Source organism: Lolium perenne, chromosome 3, assembly GCF_019359855.2.
Source record: "Lolium perenne isolate Kyuss_39 chromosome 3, Kyuss_2.0, whole genome shotgun sequence".
Classification (NCBI taxonomy): domain Eukaryota; kingdom Viridiplantae; phylum Streptophyta; class Magnoliopsida; order Poales; family Poaceae; genus Lolium; species Lolium perenne.
This window is the reverse complement of record NC_067246.2, coordinates 270,562,135-270,580,632: the sequence shown is the minus strand read 5'-3', so window position 1 is coordinate 270,580,632 and position 18,498 is coordinate 270,562,135. Positions and strand designations below refer to the sequence as shown.

The 18,498-nt window shown below is 43.5% G+C and overlaps 2 protein-coding genes across 2 annotated transcripts; one reads left to right on the top strand and one right to left on the bottom strand.

Annotated features, from left to right (window-relative positions):
* Positions 1 to 1,540: 1,540 nt before the first annotated feature.
* LOC127338708 (calmodulin calcium-dependent NAD kinase) lies at positions 1,541 to 7,251 on the bottom strand. Its single transcript, XM_051364721.2, has 8 exons — positions 6,968 to 7,251; positions 6,123 to 6,346; positions 3,248 to 3,306; positions 2,927 to 3,157; positions 2,711 to 2,840; positions 2,281 to 2,606; positions 2,063 to 2,204; positions 1,541 to 1,934 (listed from the first exon to the last, which is right to left on the bottom strand). The coding sequence occupies exons 1-8, from the start codon at positions 7,056 to 7,058 to the stop codon at positions 1,689 to 1,691; spliced, it is 1,449 nt and encodes a 482-aa protein (XP_051220681.1). The 5' UTR covers positions 7,059 to 7,251; the 3' UTR covers positions 1,541 to 1,688.
* Positions 7,252 to 7,720: 469 nt separating this feature from the next.
* Positions 7,721 to 16,853, top strand: LOC139838170 (uncharacterized). The gene is made up of 3 exons (XM_071827541.1): positions 7,721 to 8,061; positions 15,750 to 16,489; positions 16,594 to 16,853. The coding sequence occupies exons 1-3, from the start codon at positions 7,721 to 7,723 to the stop codon at positions 16,605 to 16,607; spliced, it is 1,095 nt and encodes a 364-aa protein (XP_071683642.1). The 3' UTR covers positions 16,608 to 16,853.
* Positions 16,854 to 18,498: the final 1,645 nt, after the last annotated feature.

The window sequence follows — 18,498 nt, the reverse complement described above, 5'->3', positions numbered from 1 at the left end:
TGAACCTATCAATATTTCTTTTAGAAGAGGCTTCAATGATAATAAATGGGTACAATGTTTACATCTATGCCAACGACTTATTACTATTAATCTAACATCTGAACCTGATAAGTTTATTTGGAAGCTTACTGGTTCAGGTTCAGGTATTTTTTCAGTTAAGTGTATGTACCTTGATTGGATGAATGGGCATGCTATTTATCTTCGTAAATATTTATGGAAGTTAAAGATCCCTTTGAAAATCAAAAAAATTATGTGGTTCATGAGTAATACAGTGCTCTTAACTAAGGACAATCTAGCTAAACGAAAGTGGAAAGGATGTCAAAAGTGTTGTTTTTGTGATTCCACGGAAACCGTTAATCATATGTTTATTCATTGCCCTTTTGCGAAGATAAGATGGCGAATGATGTACCTTATTTATTATATTTCGCCACCAGCTAATATTACTAATATGTTTGGTAGATGGCTGAATGGTGTGAAGAAAGATGACAAAGAAAAAATAAGAATTGGAGTGTCGGCCATTTGTTGGACTATTTGGAGGACTAGAAATGATACTCCCTCCGTTTCTTTCTATAATGCCTATTGTTTTTTCGCAATTGTTTCAGAATATAAGAGGAAAGCTGTGTTTTTTTGCAAATAACCCCTTCCACCGATTTGTTTTCATCCAGAAAATCTGGAACGAATCTGTTCACGTTGAGAAAATCTGGTATGCAATCACGTAGAGAAAATATGGACGTGAGATTAGGAAGGAGTAGATCACGCACGCGTCTGTTAAGGAAATAGCAAATACATATCACGTGAGATTAGGAAGGAGTAGGCCGTGTAGGGAGCAGATCACGTCTCCGATCTGTTTCCAGTTTCCTTTTTTTTCCTCTCAAATAGCGGTGGGGGGTTTTGTGTCAATAAATTTGCTTGCGCTAATTTCCGTGCCAAAAAACAATAGGCACTATAGAAAGGAACGGAGGGAGTATTATCTTTAACAAGCAAATTGGAACTAATTTTTTGCAGGTTATCCGGCGATCTGCTCATTCAATTTAGCAATGGGTTTTCCTTTTCCTAGTGGAGCAGCGGGAGGGTATGGTTATTGGATGCAACCGGATGCTAGTGGTTGCTCAGGATTTCTTTTTCCAGGGATGGCGGCATCTTAATAGAATAGCAAATGCATAGCTTTTCTGAGTGCCATATTTTTAAATGGTTGATTCATGTATCGACCTTAGTTTTTCCATGATTGCAATAAGTGATGATGATTTTTTTGTGACTTGATACTTCCTTTAATAAAGCAAGTCGTGTGCATCTATTGATGCAGAGGCTGTGGCGATGCTCCTTTATCGAAAAAAAAAAAACAAAAAGGCTAGGTCCCACAAAGACCAAATTGCTCACGGTGTAGCACAAAACCAGTAGCCGAAAGCCCATGACATCTTGTAACGAAAATCCAATACCTTATGAGGTGACTGAGATTTAGCTAGTTCTCAGTAGAATTAGCAAATCCGATATTTGTTTTCCCATTAATCCTAAAATCAACCTACACTAGTGTCCAATGGTATGTGAATAAGATTTGATCGATCGATCTCTTATTCCGCAACTTGTCATACAGCACATTACAAGCTTACAACTGGTTCATCAAGTTATGAACAAACAATACGTACGAGCCGAGCATGGAACGCGCGTGTTAGCCGTGCATGTGCTTCAGGCTACGGGGACGGGAAGCATGCCTCGCTGTCGAGGATGGCCGCCTTGAGCTCCCGCTGTATGGACGCCCGCACCGGCGACGCCACCAGCTCCTCCCAGACCGACCCCGCGCCGCCGGTGGGGTGCCCGTCCGGGTACAGCTCGTGCACGCAGTCGGCTTCCTCGTTGATCTTGCTAACCCGATCCAGCAGCCCGATCTCCTGCATGTCTACCAGCAACCTGCTGTCCCCGTCCTTCCAACCTATCAACTGCAAAATTAAACAGACATACATACATGGAGATAAGTGATGTTCATTGCAGAACCTGATGTTCATTGCAGTACTGTATTTGCCGAACCTGATGTTCATTGCAGAAGAAGAAGAAATGTGTTACGTACCTTTGTGCCGTCGATGGTATTGGTGCTGTAGAGCCTGGCGTTGTCGACGAGGTCACAGTACTTCCGGAAGGCGCCGGCGAACCGTTTGTGGGACTTGAGCTGCGAGTTCACCCGCACGGCCCTCCCGGATATGATAGCTCGCCTGCAATGCATAGCACCGCCGATTTTGGTCGCAGTCGAAACTGATCGTGACATTGTGTGTATGCTTAGTTACTTACCTGATCCCTCTGATGACGGCGAGGTAGGCGTCGCAGATGATGCCGACGAGCTCGATGCGGTAGGGTTTCATGGCGGCCCTGCAGAAGGGCCCGGTTGCGCTCTGCTCCTCGACGGGCTCCCAGTACTGCTCGGTGGTCGTCCCGTCGGCGGCGACCTTGTAGCCGACCCCCATGCGGTACCGCTGCCGGTGCACGGACCGCGCCATGGCGATCGTCTGCAGCACGAACGGCTCCCACGAGAGCGTGCCGTCCATGATCACGTCCCGTCCCTCGTTCAGGGCCGTCACCAGCAGCGACGCCGCCGCGTCCGTCGACGACTGGTGCACCTGCATTATGAACGAACGCGAGCGGTTAATTTGCTCTGGACCAGCGCGGACAATTTGCGGTGTCGTGTCGTGCGTGTACTGCAACGAAAGTGGATCATCGTTACCAGCTCGGCGGTCTGCAGCATGTCGTCGTGGTGGCCGCGGGAGGTGATTGCCTGGTAGATCACGTCCGACTCCTTGAACGCATCGGCCTCCACCACCACCGCGTTCGCCGCCGCGCCGGACCAGAACACCCTGCACACGTACATATTAATCGGCATCAGCTCAAGCTTGATTTGGCACGGTGTTCTATCCGGCGACTCGACGTCGACGAGACTCACTCCTTCATGATCTGTTTGAGCACGGTGCTCTTGCCGGCGCCCATGCCGCCGCCCATCAGGAGCAGCACAGGGCTGCGGACGCTGTGTGCCGCCGGGACCATCACCTCGGTGGTCGGGCAGCGCGGCTTGTTGTCGGGGGAGCTTATCCCGATCACCTTCAGCTCCTCCATCAGGGTCGAGAAGAGCCGAGTCACCTTCAGCTCTCTCGTCACCCTCTCGAACCTCATCTTCCTGGGCACGTTGCCAGTCATTTCTTCGATTAGAATCGGACTATTTATACACCTTATATATACATGAGCAATAAACATACTAGCTAATTACCTTGTGGCCTCCAATACCATGCTCCTGAGCTTTCTTCTAGGTTGCTCTGCTGTTAGAACCTAATTAACCAAGTGTTACAGAGGGAGAAATGTATACGAACAAGTCAAGGACAAAGCTGTAATTAAGAAGTCTGTTTTGTTATGAAAAATACTCCCTTCCATAAGTTTTGTCATGGTTTTAGTTTAAATCTATCTATCTATTATATACTAAAAGCAAAATAAGGGTGTTTTTTCGAGTCAATAAAATACTTAAGTTTAATAAAATACTTAGGTTTTATAGTACTGATCGAACTCGATAAATTCGTACTCTGCATAAGTTCGGGGAAGAGAGTAACTAGGCCTGCTGATACTGGGTTTTGAGAATCCATACCATAGTTCTATCCTCAAAATAGGGTTTGTTTTGGGGGTAGTGGCCAAAATGGTTACCAATAGGAAGATCAAATCTGATCTCCAAAAGACATACGTGTGTTAATAGGACTCTAGGTGAGTCCGTTTAAAATAAAAGAAATTATGCATTTATGTTATGTTAGCCCAAAGTTGACCGACCGTGAGGCTAGAGTGTATATATTGATGTTCAAATCATATAGCATATCAACACATATTTCAGACCGGGTTTTTTTCCTTCTTAGTAGCAAAAGAATACCGGTGAGCATCGGTAAATATAGTTTACGGAAATACTGGTTATAATACCGTCCGAGATTTGTCAAATGAATTTATAAATTTATCAAAATTATTAAATTTGAGCTAATTATTTGAATACCGGCAACTTTTGTCCAGCATTGCAGTTTTCGGTTTCCGGAAATATCGTCCGAGTGAAACATCTCTTATCCTGATGGATCAGCGATACGCCATGAAATATGGGTGAAAATAGGGATCCATCTCGCAATGCCGGTGGTCCATGCGTCTCAGACATCCTATGTATGCATATAAGACTACCACACCGATCTTGGATTTTAAATTGTGTTAACAGGCATCCGTAAATACGGTTAATGGAAATACCAACTAAGATACACCCTGAGATTTGCCAAATAAATTGGAATTTTTTGTGCAAAATTATCTAAAATTTAAGTTAATTATGTGAATTCCTATAACGTTTGCCCGGTATAATAGTTTTCCGGTGGATCCGCTAAATATTACACCCTAAAATATGTTGTATGATTTACCGTTTAGTCTATTCAACTTAAAATTAAATAGAAGTTATATAGTTAGGTAAGACGGGCGACCGTGGCAGAGAATTCAAAATTAATAATATGTATGTATAGAAAAAGCCAAATTTGACCGATCATCAAGGTTGTTCAGCATAAATCTTTCTACCATGTTCGAAGTTTCAGACATCTTTGGACATAGTGGAACCTTCAACAACAAAATTAGCATTCCTAATTTTGAGTGATTGGACATTAGGGTCTGATTTCAGCTTAGTTATGCACCACGTTAGTCCATACCATTATTATTATTTGAACAGTTGTATCTAAAAGTCGTCGCTACACGATTGAATTGTAGTAGTGTACAAGTTCTAATTCACCGAGCATACATCATTAGTCACATGTTGTAGGGTAAAGTAATTTTGTTTCATGCATTTGCATCTATGAAATAAGTGCCAAATACATGTTAAAGAAGAGCCAGTGCCAAATATAGACGTGTTCTATATGGACACAGAAAGAACCAAGGTTAATCCATTTTACCTAAATTATTTAAACAGTTCAATCTGTAAATAATAGATGAGATGTAAAATACATATCCAAGGTTAATCACGTAAACAGCTCATGTAAACATCTTCAACACACAACACATTACAACATGCATTTTACTTTGGAAAACTTTGCTCAAACGAAAAGCGGCAGGTGTTGCACTGATGTAAATAATATTCTTTTTGAAAAAATACATATTATTTACACACTAATATATATCTAGATACTTAATAATGTAGATAAGTTCAAGTCACTCCATTCGACATTCTGTAGCTCATAGTTTGTTAAAACAATTCCGCTAAGTCATCATAGTTTTATTTTGTTTTATCGTACAATTCATTAATCTAACATATTTTGTAAGCACCCTAAAGTACTACTTACTCTTCAGTCAAGTTCTTAGTGTCAATGGACCTGTTTAGCTTGGACACCTGATGACAATTTATTCTAAAAAATATGAGACGAGACATTTTCAAAAAGAAAAGAAATAAATACATTTAAGTGCCGAAACCTACAAGCCGGCAGGCGATGGTTGTATTCAAAGGTGCTTAAAAGATGCCATAGATAATCATGCCGTATCAATAAAAAAACATTTTAACATCTCACTTATTTAATGTGCCCTTGAGGTCTTGACTACAGAGCCATATTATTTTCTAAATCATAGTGTGGATGTAAATATTTTGTAGAAAGAAGGGTAACACCAAATGTGTACTTTAAAGACGACGCCCTTGTTGTGAAGTGTATATGTGGATTGTCTAGCCCTTTCCATCAGTTTGGACTTTTGGTTCAAGTGGCTAGTGCATGAAGCTTAACATGGTATCAGAGCCCTAGGTCGCGAGTTCAAATCCTGGTTTTCGCAATTAAGTCTAAAAATTGTTGTTGCCCCCCTCTTTAGCCACCGCTGTGTTTCGGTGTGCTCTTCTTCTTCTTTCACGTGTTGACTCTCTTCTCCCGTCACACGCGAGTGGGGGTGTTGTGAAGTGTATATGTGGATTGTCTAGCCCTTTCCATCAGTTCGGACTTTTGGTTCAAGTGGCTAGTGCATGAAGCTTAACAGCCCTCACATTTGCGAGGGTCACTGTGCTAGTTTGAACTAAAACCACAACAAGAATTATAGACGGAGGGAGTATCTCAGTTCTTCGAGAAGTTCCTCAGTGTGAAAATTCTCCCTCTCTTGATGCTTATACATACCTGCGTGATTACGTGAGCTGCACAATGCCAGTGGAAGGAGAAGTAGCTGAGTATGCATCTGTCTAGCTCCTCGATCAACTTGACGAGCATGGCGTCCGGATTCATGTTGTTATGGAAGAACGCAAGTAGATTCTGTTCATAGCCCTTGCTCTTCTTTAGATAATCGCAGGCCATTGTACAAAGGTGGGGGCACTCGTTCGGATCGTCGAACCCTATTTGCTTAGCTGAAACAATATGAATAGTATTTCAGACAGATGCTGAACTGACATTCTGTTCCTCTGATTGAATTGCTTATCTTACTCGAAATAAAAAAGTGTGAACAACAAAGGTTAGCGAAATACATCGAAGATTGATGTAGAAGAAATATGTTACTAACTAGAACAGTAATATCGAATTATCGATGTACTACAAAGAAAATGCATAATCTTATTTCTTTCTCTAGCCTACAAAGATTCTTTCAAGAAAAGATCACTGTAGGGTGTAGGCTACACAGAAAATGCTGCATCACAAGATTATTCTTGCATCAATTCCGAGATATCAGTTCGGATATGCTGCCCCGGATATGCTATGTCGAGCTAGACTCATTTTTTTCTTCTACATCCATGCTACGATGTTTCATTTTTCCCTCTCCTATCTTTCAGCTCTGTAATCCTTTCTTCCTCTTGACCGAATAACTAAACTGAGCATGTCTCGTAAATGCAGGCCTGAGTACTTGATCGACCTTGATCCCCATGAGATCAGAATGCGCATGGAACTAATTCAATTGGTTCTGCAGAATTGCCCGCTCAAAGGCCTAAATTACTCAATCGGATGTAAAAAAGTTTCTGCGGACCGTACGTACGTACCAACATAGTGCGAGAACATCTCGATCTCGTGGGCGCGGCCGCCGCGCGGTGCCACCAGCCGCGGCACCACCGTCGCGACGCTACCCTTCATCTTCTACGCAATGTACCCCGTCTCCTCCAGACGGCGGAGATCGAAAAGAACAATATAGCAATGCAAAGCAGTATCAAGATTCAAGATCACCTGCCCATGCCTGTCTCCAAGAACTGCTGGGCATCGGCCTCGATGGCGGGAGCTGGGGGAGATCCAAGGTGTGCGGAGGTGGAAAGAAACGCATGCATGCGATGGGCAGGCGGGGAAGCCAGAAAAACGTATGCAGAATGGTCCCCGTTCAACGTACGTTGGATTACATACACTCCGTAGTCATACTTATTCACACCATGGTATTGCATTCCAGGATCGATCTACTGAGTCATGACTAAGGCTGGACATATGGGCCGAGTTTTTGGCTCGGCCCGAGCTTTTCGTGGCTCGGCCCAATTTGAGCTCGGCCCGTGGAAAAGCCAGACCGAGCCGAGCCCTTTTTTCTGGCCTGCTGCGAGCTTTTGGCTCGCCAAGCTCGGCTCGGGCCAGCCCGTTAGCTCGCATTGTTTTTTTTGGCAAAATCAGAGAAGGCCAAAGGGGTTATTGGGCTGATTTGTGGCCTGTGAGGAGAGGGAGGGGTAGGTCACGCGAGGCTGCTCGTAGCCTCGTACCATCGCATCTCACAGAGACTCCAAGCGCGCCGCCGCTCTGATGCCGCCGCCGCCACTCTGATGTCGCCGCCGCCTGCTGGCTTGCCATCTGCCTCGCGCCCCACCGTCCCACCGTCCCACCGTCTCACCCGGCCTCTCCATGCCCGCGCTGCACTGTCCACCACGCCATGGAACCAGGTGCCGGCGGTGAAGAAGAAGACCAGCTCCCGTGCCCAGTCTAGCTCGGAGGAAGCTCCCCCAAGCCAAAATGGCAGAACTCGGAAGCTCCCCCATGCCACGGCGTCCTTGGTCACCGTCCTTAGTCACCACTGCATCGAATCGGATCCAGCCCTGCATCCAGAATTCACCATCTTCATCCAGACGTTTGGCTCGCGAGCCAGCCCGAGCCAGCTCGAGTTTTGGTATAGCTCGAGCCGAGCTCATTTTTCCAGCTCGGGAGAGAAACGAGCCAGCCCGAGCCGAGCCGTTTTGGAGCGAGCCAAAGACTGGCTCGCACCGAGCCCAGCCCGAGCTGGCTCGTGTCCACCCTTAGTCATGACTCATGACCTATTTTTTCATTAATTACCATCAAAGTCTTCTTCTCAAATCTCAACAGTCATGCATATTCACACCATCGGTTAGTTTTCAAAACAAAACAAAAAAACTCACACCATCGGTTGACACTTTGGTAAAGCACATGCAAAGAGTAGACACACGATTTTAAGGTAGGGCTATCATCTCTTTAGGGCATCTCTAGTGGCGCCCGTGCCCCCCGCCCCTCCCTTCCCAACATCGGTCCGGACGTGCCTAATTTTTTATTGGACACCTCGGGCATGTTTGGATACTCGCGAAGTCGTTTCTTGCTTCCAAAGAAACAAAACAAAAATCAGCAGTTTGGTTGCGAACCCTTTTCCGTGTTCTTGTGTAGCACGATGTTTAAAGCAGTGGTTGGCCTATCCTCTAGGCGGCATTTGTGTCTTTTCAACGCCGTCGTTGGTGTTGCGCGCGGGTTGGCGGGCATCTTGACTCCTTCGTCAGAGTTTGATGCGTAGATGATGGTTGCCGTATCGCTGCCACCCACATAGTACCGTGCGTGGAGGATCGTTGCCACATCACCGCTGTTAACGTAGTACTATGCGCGGAGGATGTCGTGGAACAGAGAGGCACTCAAGAACATGATATAGAGAGATTTATCCATTTATTCTTATGATAAATTAAGAAACTTAGAGGATAAGTGGAAAAATCTAGATTTCTCCATTTATCCTTGGAAATTTGTATTATTGTTTTTTTTAGTTTGGAGATTCATAGCATAAGTCGATAAATTTAGTAAATTATCCGCATTGTAATATCATTATAACCTAATGGGATCTTCATAACAATGAAATTACTATCTAAATGAACAAATCGTACAAGGATTATTGATTTTAATTAATTTAGGTGACATAAAGGATGTACCCATGATGACATATTTTATGTGCCGCACTTATCTTTACAATGGCAGTAGGTTTTGCACCGTCTATTAATGTATCGAGGAGTTTCAATCATGGTACGGCAATGCGAGAGTGCGCGAAAATCCCGTGTGCCGCCCGGAACAAAGGCACCGCATCTGCACAATCCCGATGCAGTTATTGCTAGCATGTTTCATTTGTCGCGTCAATGTGAGCATGGTAATTATACGCATGCCTCGACGTTTAAAACCTCCAAGGCCCGCCTACATTGTTGTAGTGTTCTAGGACTTGAACCAAGCTCATGGTATGCGTCTTTGGAGCTATAGTGTCATCCCATCGATTTCATTTGGATAAGAGTGAATGTAATACATGCCTATGAGGGGCTATTTATATCCTTGAGGTGTTTGACAAATAGCCATGGATATCCTTTAAAAGAGAGTTAGAAGGGGTAATCAAGGTAATATTTTGGTTCATAAATGTATGGACAGCTGTTGTACAAGGCGACGCCTAGACAACGCTTAAGAATACCTGGGCACTAGGTGATGGAAAAAATGCCTCGCCTAGGCATAAGCGGAACTCTAGGTAGCGGAAACCAATAAATTGTCTTCCACAATAAGAAATCATGGCATACGTCACTAAAGATTTAGATGGAAATTATTCCAAAGGTAGTTATAAGAAATTTACACATTTAAATGCTCTAAATTAATGTTTATTCACATGTAATGACCCATATACATACTTCATGGTATAAACTATGCCGCCTAGGGGCACTTAAGCATCGCCTAGGCACTAGGAAAATGTCAACCGCCTCGCTTACTCGTACGCCTTTTCCAACCTTCTTGTCATGGTAGACTAGAAATGGTGTGGTGCATGGTTCATGGATGACTAGCCCAACTATCCCTCAATCAAGCGGTCTTCTTTGCCTTTTCCTTTTAGTGTCTCTTCTTATTTGACCTATTGGCGAGGGTTAGTTATTCCCACAACAGAAGTCCCCTTGAGTCGTAGTCACAAAATTCATTGATGCGGATTTGGGTTCAAAAAATGATTCTCTGATACATCTCTTGTGATAATATTTAGACTTTGGATTGCTTTACGTTGGGCGACAAACTTCCTCCTTCTCGGCCTTTCGAGGTGACAATTATCTAATCCTCGAAGGGACACTCAGAATACAACCATAGGATCACGCAAGGATGGCTCCTCCTTTGAAGGGATGAAAGAACGGGGGAAATCGGGAGATAAGTAAGTGTAATCCACTTGGCCTACCTATCTTTGTTTGCCTTTTCTTGATGCTTTTCCCTGATCTTCTCTATTCCCTCAGAATTTCTAGGCAATCTTTAAAAAAAGTGGGAAATGAGAGTACATCCCTGCAGGAGATAAAGGTGGATCCTAGGATCCACATCTTCTTCTCAACTCATCAACATTTTTTTTCATTTTGTTCTTACAGTCATTCCATGTTTCTCTAAACTTCTACCAAAATTCTCGAAGATATGGAATATAAGGAGGAAATGCCATATGAGAGAGCACGGTCCCTTTAAGTTTCTCATATTTTACTTTGACGACTAGATATTTTCCTTCCATATTTTCTCATTTTCTCGGATTCCGGGGAATTTTCCGAACCAAGGAGAAGGGAGATAAGTAGGAAACTTCCAAGGGGGAAAGAATGAGTCCCTAAGGCCCCCACATTTTACTCTGGCTCCTAGGTATGTTCATATTATTTTCACTCCCTTTTCCATTTTTTGAAGCTTTTCTAGACTTTTACGAATGCGCCACAATCTTAAAGCAGAAAGGGAAACACGGTGGCTAAATCCTAGGGGGGTAGAACCTATAGATTTCTCATATTGTTTTCTCTAATGCCCAGGTTTTCCCTTCCATTTCAAAAGAATTTCTTGCATTTTTTTGGACTTTCCAAGAATTTTTGGTCAATCTTCAAAGATAAAGGGGAACAAGTCTCTAGGTTCTCATATTCTACGATTCTTAGAAATTTTTCTTCCATTTCTAAACCCTTTCTTCCCATTCTTATTGTTTCTCTAAATTTTCCGGCAACTTTCAGGGAGGGAGAAAAACGAGAAAATATCCTAGGTGAACATTGTGACTCCTCAATCCAAAAAAAAAAATATGAATCCTCTTGGGACTCAATATTTTTTTCTTTTACTCCTAAGTATTAAAGGGTGGGTGTGATTTAATGACAGAGTATCACCAATTTTATCATGCAAATCTTGGGTTTCAATCGCATCTTTGCATGAAAAGAAATGAAAATTTGTCTAATAATTCTCGTCCTCAAACCCCACAATATTTGAGAGTTTTCGGCGCTAGGTGCCCGTTTTTACACCTAAGTGTTTTTTTCCTAGGTCGGTCTCTCCCTTCCAAAAAAGGTCGGCCTCTCCCTTCTGACATTTCTAGAATTTTTTTTTGTGTTTGTCATATTCTACGAAAAGACCGAAGAAAGGAATCCCACAATCGTTGAACATTCATCGTATGCTAAGTTGAAGTTAACATAAGAGTAGTACAATTTTGAACTATCCTCTTAGTAGTTTCCTATTTGCAAATAGGATTTCCACACAGTAACATATCCATCGTAAAATAGCATCATGTACTAGTGCACATTGATCATTTTGTAATATATGCGTCTGGAGAATAACTTCCGCCTTCTCAGACTTTTGACAAGACAATTCCCTAATCCTAGAAGGGGAACTCTGAACACAACCACCGAATCACAGAAGTAAACAAAATAGATGGTGGATACACCTGGCCTATATGAAAGGACACATATGCCTCCTAGAGGGGGGGTGAATAGGAGGTTTAAAAACTTTTACGAATATGGCTTAACAAATGCGGAATAAAACTAGCGTTTAGGTTGTCAAGCATAAAACCTATATAATTATGGTTCACCTATGTGCACCAATAACTTATGCTAAACAATACAAGCAACTATGTGATAACAAGATATATAACTTCAAGTACGAAGGCTATCACAATATAAAGTACATAAGTAAAGAGCTCGGGTATAGGAATAACCGAGGTGGCGCGGAGACAGCGATGTATCCCGAAGTTCACACTCTTGTGAGTGATACTCTCCATTGGAGCGGTGTGGAGGACAAGTCACTCCAAACGCGGAGAATTCCCACCTAAAGGGATGTCCTCGATCCACTATGGAAACTTAGGGTGGTCACTGAACCTGCAAAAAGCTTGGGGCTATCTCCCCAACTTAGGGCTCCTTTGATTTAAAGGATAGGAAAAGTATAGGAATAGGAAAGGTATATGATTGGAATGGCATGTCTACTTGAATCCTATAGGAAGATGAACTGTGTTTGATTGTAGCAAAGGAATTTTTTCATGAGGTATGAGCTAATGCTTTTTTCCTATAGGAATTACACTACAAGATTCCTATAGGATTTTTTCCTATAGGATATGTTCCTATGAATCAAACAACATGTATAGGAAATTTTCCCATAGGAACCAAATCCTACACAATTCCTATGCAAATCCTTTGAATCAAAGGAGCCCTTAATTGGAGGCTCCCAATATTCCGCCACAAAGATCTTGCACTTGAGGATTCTCCACAACTTAATTGGAGGCCCCAAGAACCTAAGACACAAAGATACAAACTTGAGACAATCTCCACAACTTAATTGGAGGCCCCAAGTGTTGGAGATATGCCCAGGAGGCAATAATAAAGTGGTTATTATAATATCTTTGTGTTTATGATAAATGTTTGCATACCATGCTATAATTGTATTAACCGAAACATTGATACATGTGTGTTATGTAAACAACAAGGAGTCCCTAGTAAGCCTCTTGTATAACTAGCTTGTTGATTAATGGATGATCATGGTTTCGTGATCATGAACATTGGATGTTATTAATAACAAGGTTATGTCATTAGTTGAATGATATAATGGACACACACCCAAATGAGCGTAGCATAAGATCAAGTCATTAAGTTCAATTTGCTATAAGCTTTCGATACATAGTTGTCTTAGTCCTTCGACCATGAGATCATGTAAATCACTTACACCGGAAGGGTACTTTGATTACATCAAACGCCATTGCGTAAATGGGTGGTTATAAAGATGGGATTAAGTATTTGGAAAGTGTGAGTTGAGGCATATGGATCAATAGTGGGATTTGTCCATCCTGATGACGGATAGATATACTCTGGGCCCTCTCGGTGGAATGTCGTTTGATTAGCTTGCAAGCATATGATTTGATCATAAGAGATGACATACCACGGTACGAGTAAAGAGTACTTGTCAGTAACGAGGTTGAACGAGGTATGGAGATACTGATGATCAAACCTCGGATAAGTAAAATATCGTGTGACAAAGGGAATTGACATCGTATGTAAATGGTTCAATCGATCACTAAGTCATCGTTGAATATGTGGGAGCCATTATGGATCTCCAGATCCCACTATTGGTTATTGCTCGGAGAGGAGTCTCGACCATGTCTGCATAGTTCGCGAACCGTAGGGTGACGCGCTTAAGGTTCGATGTCGCATAAGTAGATTTGAATATGGTATGGAGACGAAGTTTGTTCGGAGTCTCGGATGTGATCCAGGATGTCACGAGGAGGTCCGGAATAGTCCGGAGAATAAGATTCATATAAGGGAAGTTGATTTCTGGGTTTCGGAAATGTTCGGGATTTTTCCGGTGGTTGACTGGAAGGTTCTAGAAGGTTCCGGAGGGGTCCACCATGGGGCCCACGACCTAGGAGGCCTAGCATGGGCCGAGGGGATGCTCCCTGGCCTAATGGGCCAGGGGCACATGGCCCCCAAGGCCCAGGCCGGCCAACCCCCTAGGGTTTCCTAGGGGGGGATCAACTTGGGGGAGGGGAAAGCCCTCTCCCCCCTCTTGGCCGCCGCCCCCCAACCCTAGATGGGAAGGGGGGCCACCTTGGCCGGCTGGCCCCCTATATAAAGAGGGGAGGGGGTGGCCGGCCACACCCCCCATCCATTGCCTCCTCCTCTGGCCGCCTCTCCCTCCACCATACGCTGCTCCGGCTTAGGCGAAGCCCTGCTGCTTTTCTTCCTCCACTACCACCACCACGCCATCGTGCTGCTGGAATTTGGAGGAGATCTACCACACCTCCGCTGCCCGCTGGAACGGGAGAGGAAGGAGCTTCATCGACACCGTACGCGCGACCGAGTACGGAAGTGCTGCCGGATTGCAGCACCGGGGACGATCGTCTACACCAACAACGAGATTAATCTCGTAGGCTTTGGAATCTTCGAGGGTTAGTCTCATCTCCATCTCGTTGCTTCGATCTTGTAGATTAGATCTTGGGTGTTCCATAGATTAGATCTTGGATTTATTCATCTTTGCGGTAGGAAAATTTTTGTTTTCTATGCTACGAATCCCATCAGTGGTATCAGAGCCATGTCTATGCATAGATCTGTTGCACGAGTAGAACACAATGGTTTTGTGGGTGGTGATGCTCTTGTTGCTTTAGTTTGTGTACTTTGCTTCTTTGCGGGATGGTGGGATGAAGCGGCCCGGGCTAACTTTACATGACTGCGTCTCATGAGACTTGCTCCACGCTTGACATGCAACTTGTATTGCATAAGTGGCTTTGCGGGTGTCTGTCTCTCCCACCATAGTGAAGATTGTAATTTACACTTCTATTGTCAACACTAGTATCACCGTTGTGGTTCATGTTCGTAGGTAGATTGGATCTTACTCGAAAACCCTAAACCACGTAAAATATGCAAACCAAATTAGAGGCGTCTAACTTGTTTTTGCAGGGTTTGGTGATGTGATATGGACATGATGTGATGATGATTATATTTGATGTATGAGATGTTCATTATTGTATTATGGCAACCGGCAGGAGCCTAATGGTTGTCTTTAATTTTGTTAAAGACCTGCGTGTCTATTCATCATGTAATAGCTTTATTTCAAGTAGTTGTTATAGTAGCTATAAGTGATGGACAACCATGAAGCGGCGCCACTGACCTTGACGCCATGCTGGTGATGATGGAGATCATGTCCGTGCTTTGGAGATGGAGATCAAAAGCACAAAGACGAAAGGCCATATCATATCACACATTATGAATTGCATGTGATGTTAATCCTTTTATGCATCTTATTCTGCTTAGATCGCGACGGTAGCATTATAAGATGATCCCTCTCAATAATATCAAGATAATAAAGTGTTCATCCTTAGTATGCACCGTTGCTAAGACTTGTCGTTTTGAAGCATCTCGTGATGATCGGGTATGATAGACTCTACATGTGCATACAACGGGTGCAAGCCAAATTTGCACACGCGGATACCAAGGTTGCCTTGACGAGCCTAGCATGTACAGACATGGTCTCGGAACACGGGATACCGAAAGGTAGAGCATGAGTCATATGAATGATATGATGAACACTTTGAGTGTTCGCCTTTGAAGCTACATCTTTTCTCGTGAAGATCGGACTTGGTGTAGTGGATTTGGTTCGTGTAATCACTAAAACAATGCGAGGGATGTTGTTTTAAGTGGGAGTTCACCTAGTTAATTTCAGAATTAAAATTGAACTCAATTTATCATAAACTTAGTCTAAACTCTTTGCAAATATGTTGTAGATCATGGCGCCCCCCTCCATCAATTTTAACCAGTTCCTAGAGAAAGAAAAGCTTAAGGGCAATGGTAGCAACTTCACTGACTGGTTCCGTCATGTGAGGATTTTCCTCACTGGTGGAAGCCTGCAATTTGTGCTCGATGCACCGCTAGGTCCCCCACCACCTCCTGCAGTGTCCGAGGACATAAAGAATGTTTATGAGACTCGGGCAACTCGGTACTCCGAAGTTCAGTGTGCCATCTTGTGCAGCTTAGAGGCAGAGCTCCAAAAGCGTTTTGAGCACCACGACCCCTGTGAGATGATGCGTGAGCTCAAACTTATCTTTGAGACTCATGCGGCCGTGGAGAGCTATGAGGCCTCGAAGCAGTTCTTTACCTGCATGATGGAAGAAGGCAGCTCCGTTAGTGAGCACATGCTCGTCATGTCCGGGCATGCGAAGAAGCTCAGTGACTTGGGGATGATGATCCCTAACCAGCTGGGTATTCATCGTGTCCTTCAATCACTGCCACCAAGTTGCAAGAACTTCGTGATGAACTACAACATGCAGAACATGAATAAAGATTTACCTGAAATCTTTTCCATGCTGAAATCTGCTGAAGTAGAGATTAAGAAGGAGAACCAAGTGTTGATGGTCAACAAGACCACCAGTTTCAAAAAGCAGGGCAAGCCTAACAAGGGTAACTTCAAGAAGGGCGGCAAGAAAGTTGCACCGCATCCTGAGAAGCCTAAGGCTGGTCCTAAACCTGAGACTGTGTGCTATTACTGCCAGGGGAAGGGGCACTGGAAGCGCAATTGCCCCAAATACTTGGCCGATCTGAAGAACGGCCACGTCAAAAAGAAAGGTATATTTGATATACATGTTATTGATGTCTATATTACTGGTTCTCGTAGTAGTGCTTGGGTATTTGATACTGGTTCGGTTGCTCACATTTGTAACTCGAAACAGGAACTGCGGAATAGACGAAGCCTGGCAAGAGACGAGGTGACGATGCGCGTTGGAAATGGATCCAAAGTCGATGTGATCGCTGTCGGCACGCTCCCTCTACATCTACCTTCGGGATTAGTTTTAAACCTTAATAATTGTTATTTGGTACCTGCGTTGAGCATGAACATTATATCTGGATCTTGTTTAATGCAAGACGGTTATTCGTTTAAGTCTGAGAATAATGGTTGTTCGATTTATATGAGTAATGTCTTTTATGGCCATGCACCTGAGATGAATGGTTTATTCTTGTTAAATCTCGATAGTAGTGATACACATGTTCATAACATTAATGCTAAGCGAATGAAATTGAATGATAATTCTACTTATATGTGGCACTGTCGTCTTGGTCATATTGGAGTGAAGCGCATGAAGAAACTCCATTCCGATGGACTTCTTGAGTCACTTGACTTTGAGTCACTTGACAGATGCGAAGCATGTCTAATGGGAAAAATGACTAAGACTCCATTTTCTGGTACAATGGAGCGAGCTACAGACTTATTGGAAATCATACATACCGATGTGTGTGGGCCAATGAGTGTAGCATCGCGCGGTGGTTATCGTTATGTTCTAACCTTCACGGATGATCTGAGTAGATATGGATATATTTACTTTATGAAACATAAGTCCGAGACTTTTGAGAAGTTCAAGGAATTCCAAAGTGAAGTAGAAAATCAACATAACAAGAAGATTAAGTTTCTGCGTTCTGATCGCGGAGGTGAATATCTGAGTTATGAGTTTGGCATGCATTTAAAGAAATGCGGAATACTTTCACAGTTGACACCGCCGGGAACACCACAGCGTAATGGTGTGTCCGAACGTCGTAATCGAACTCTCTTAGATATGGTTCGGTCTATGATGTCTCTTACCGATTTGCCGTTATCGTTTTGGGGTTATGCATTAGAGACAGCCGCATTCACTTTAAATAGGGCACCATCTAAATCCGTTGAAACGACACCGTATGAACTATGGTTTGGAAAGAAACCTAAGCTGTCGTTCCTTAAGGTTTGGGGTTGCGAAGCTTATGTAAAGAAGTTACAGCCTGACAAGCTAGAACCCAAAGCGGAGAAAAGCGTCTTCATAGGATACCCTAAAGAAACAATTGGGTACACTTTCTATCACAGATCCGAAGGCAAAATCTTTGTTGCCAAGAACGGATCCTTTCTTGAGAAGGAGTTTCTCACTAAAGAAGTGACTGGAAGGAAAGTAGAACTCGACGAGGTTAATGAACCTTCTCTCATAGATCAGAGTAGCGCAGTGCCGGAAGAAATTCCTGCACAGCCTGCACCGATAGGAGAGGAAGCGAATGATGATGATCATGAAACTTCGAACGAGGAAGCTACTGAACCTCGCAGATCGACGAGGGAACGTACCACTCCTGATTGGTATGATCCCTGTCTGAATGTCATGATTGTGGACAACAATGATGAGGACCCTGCGACGTATGAAGAAGCAATGATGAGCCCAGATTCCAACAAATGGCAAGAAGCCATGAAATCCGAAATGGAATCCATGTATGATAATAAAGTATGGACTTTGGTAGACTTACCTGATAGCCGCAAGGCTGTCGAGAATAAATGGATCTTTAAGAGAAAAACAGATGCTGATGGTAATATTACTGTCTATAAAGCTCGACTTGTCGCAAAGGGTTTCCGAAAAATTCAAGGAGTTGACTACGATGAGACTTTCTCACATGTAGCGAAGCTAAAGTCTGCGAGGATTTTGTTAGCAATAGCTGCATTTTTCGATTATGAAATCTGGCAGATGGATGTCAAAATGGCGTTCCTTAATGGTGATATTGAGGAAGAGTTGTATATGGTACAACCCAAAGGTTTTGTCGATCCTGAAAATGCTGACAAGGTATGCAAA

Coding starts and splice junctions, on each gene's coding strand:
- LOC139838170 (XM_071827541.1), top strand. CDS start 7,721: ATGTCGCCGCCGCCTGCTGGCTTGCCATCTGCCTCGCGCCCCACCGTC. Junction 8,062..15,749: donor CCGAGCCAGCTCGAGTTTTG/GTATAGCTCGAG, acceptor CCGTCATGTGAG/GATTTTCCTCACTGGTGGAA.
- LOC127338708 (XM_051364721.2), bottom strand. CDS start 7,058: ATGAAGGGTAGCGTCGCGACGGTGGTGCCGCGGCTGGTGGCACCGCGC. Junction 3,158..3,247: donor ATGGTATTGGAGGCCACAAG/GTAATTAGCTAG, acceptor CAACGTGCCCAG/GAAGATGAGGTTCGAGAGGG. Junction 1,935..2,062: donor ATACCATCGACGGCACAAAG/GTACGTAACACA, acceptor TTAATTTTGCAG/TTGATAGGTTGGAAGGACGG.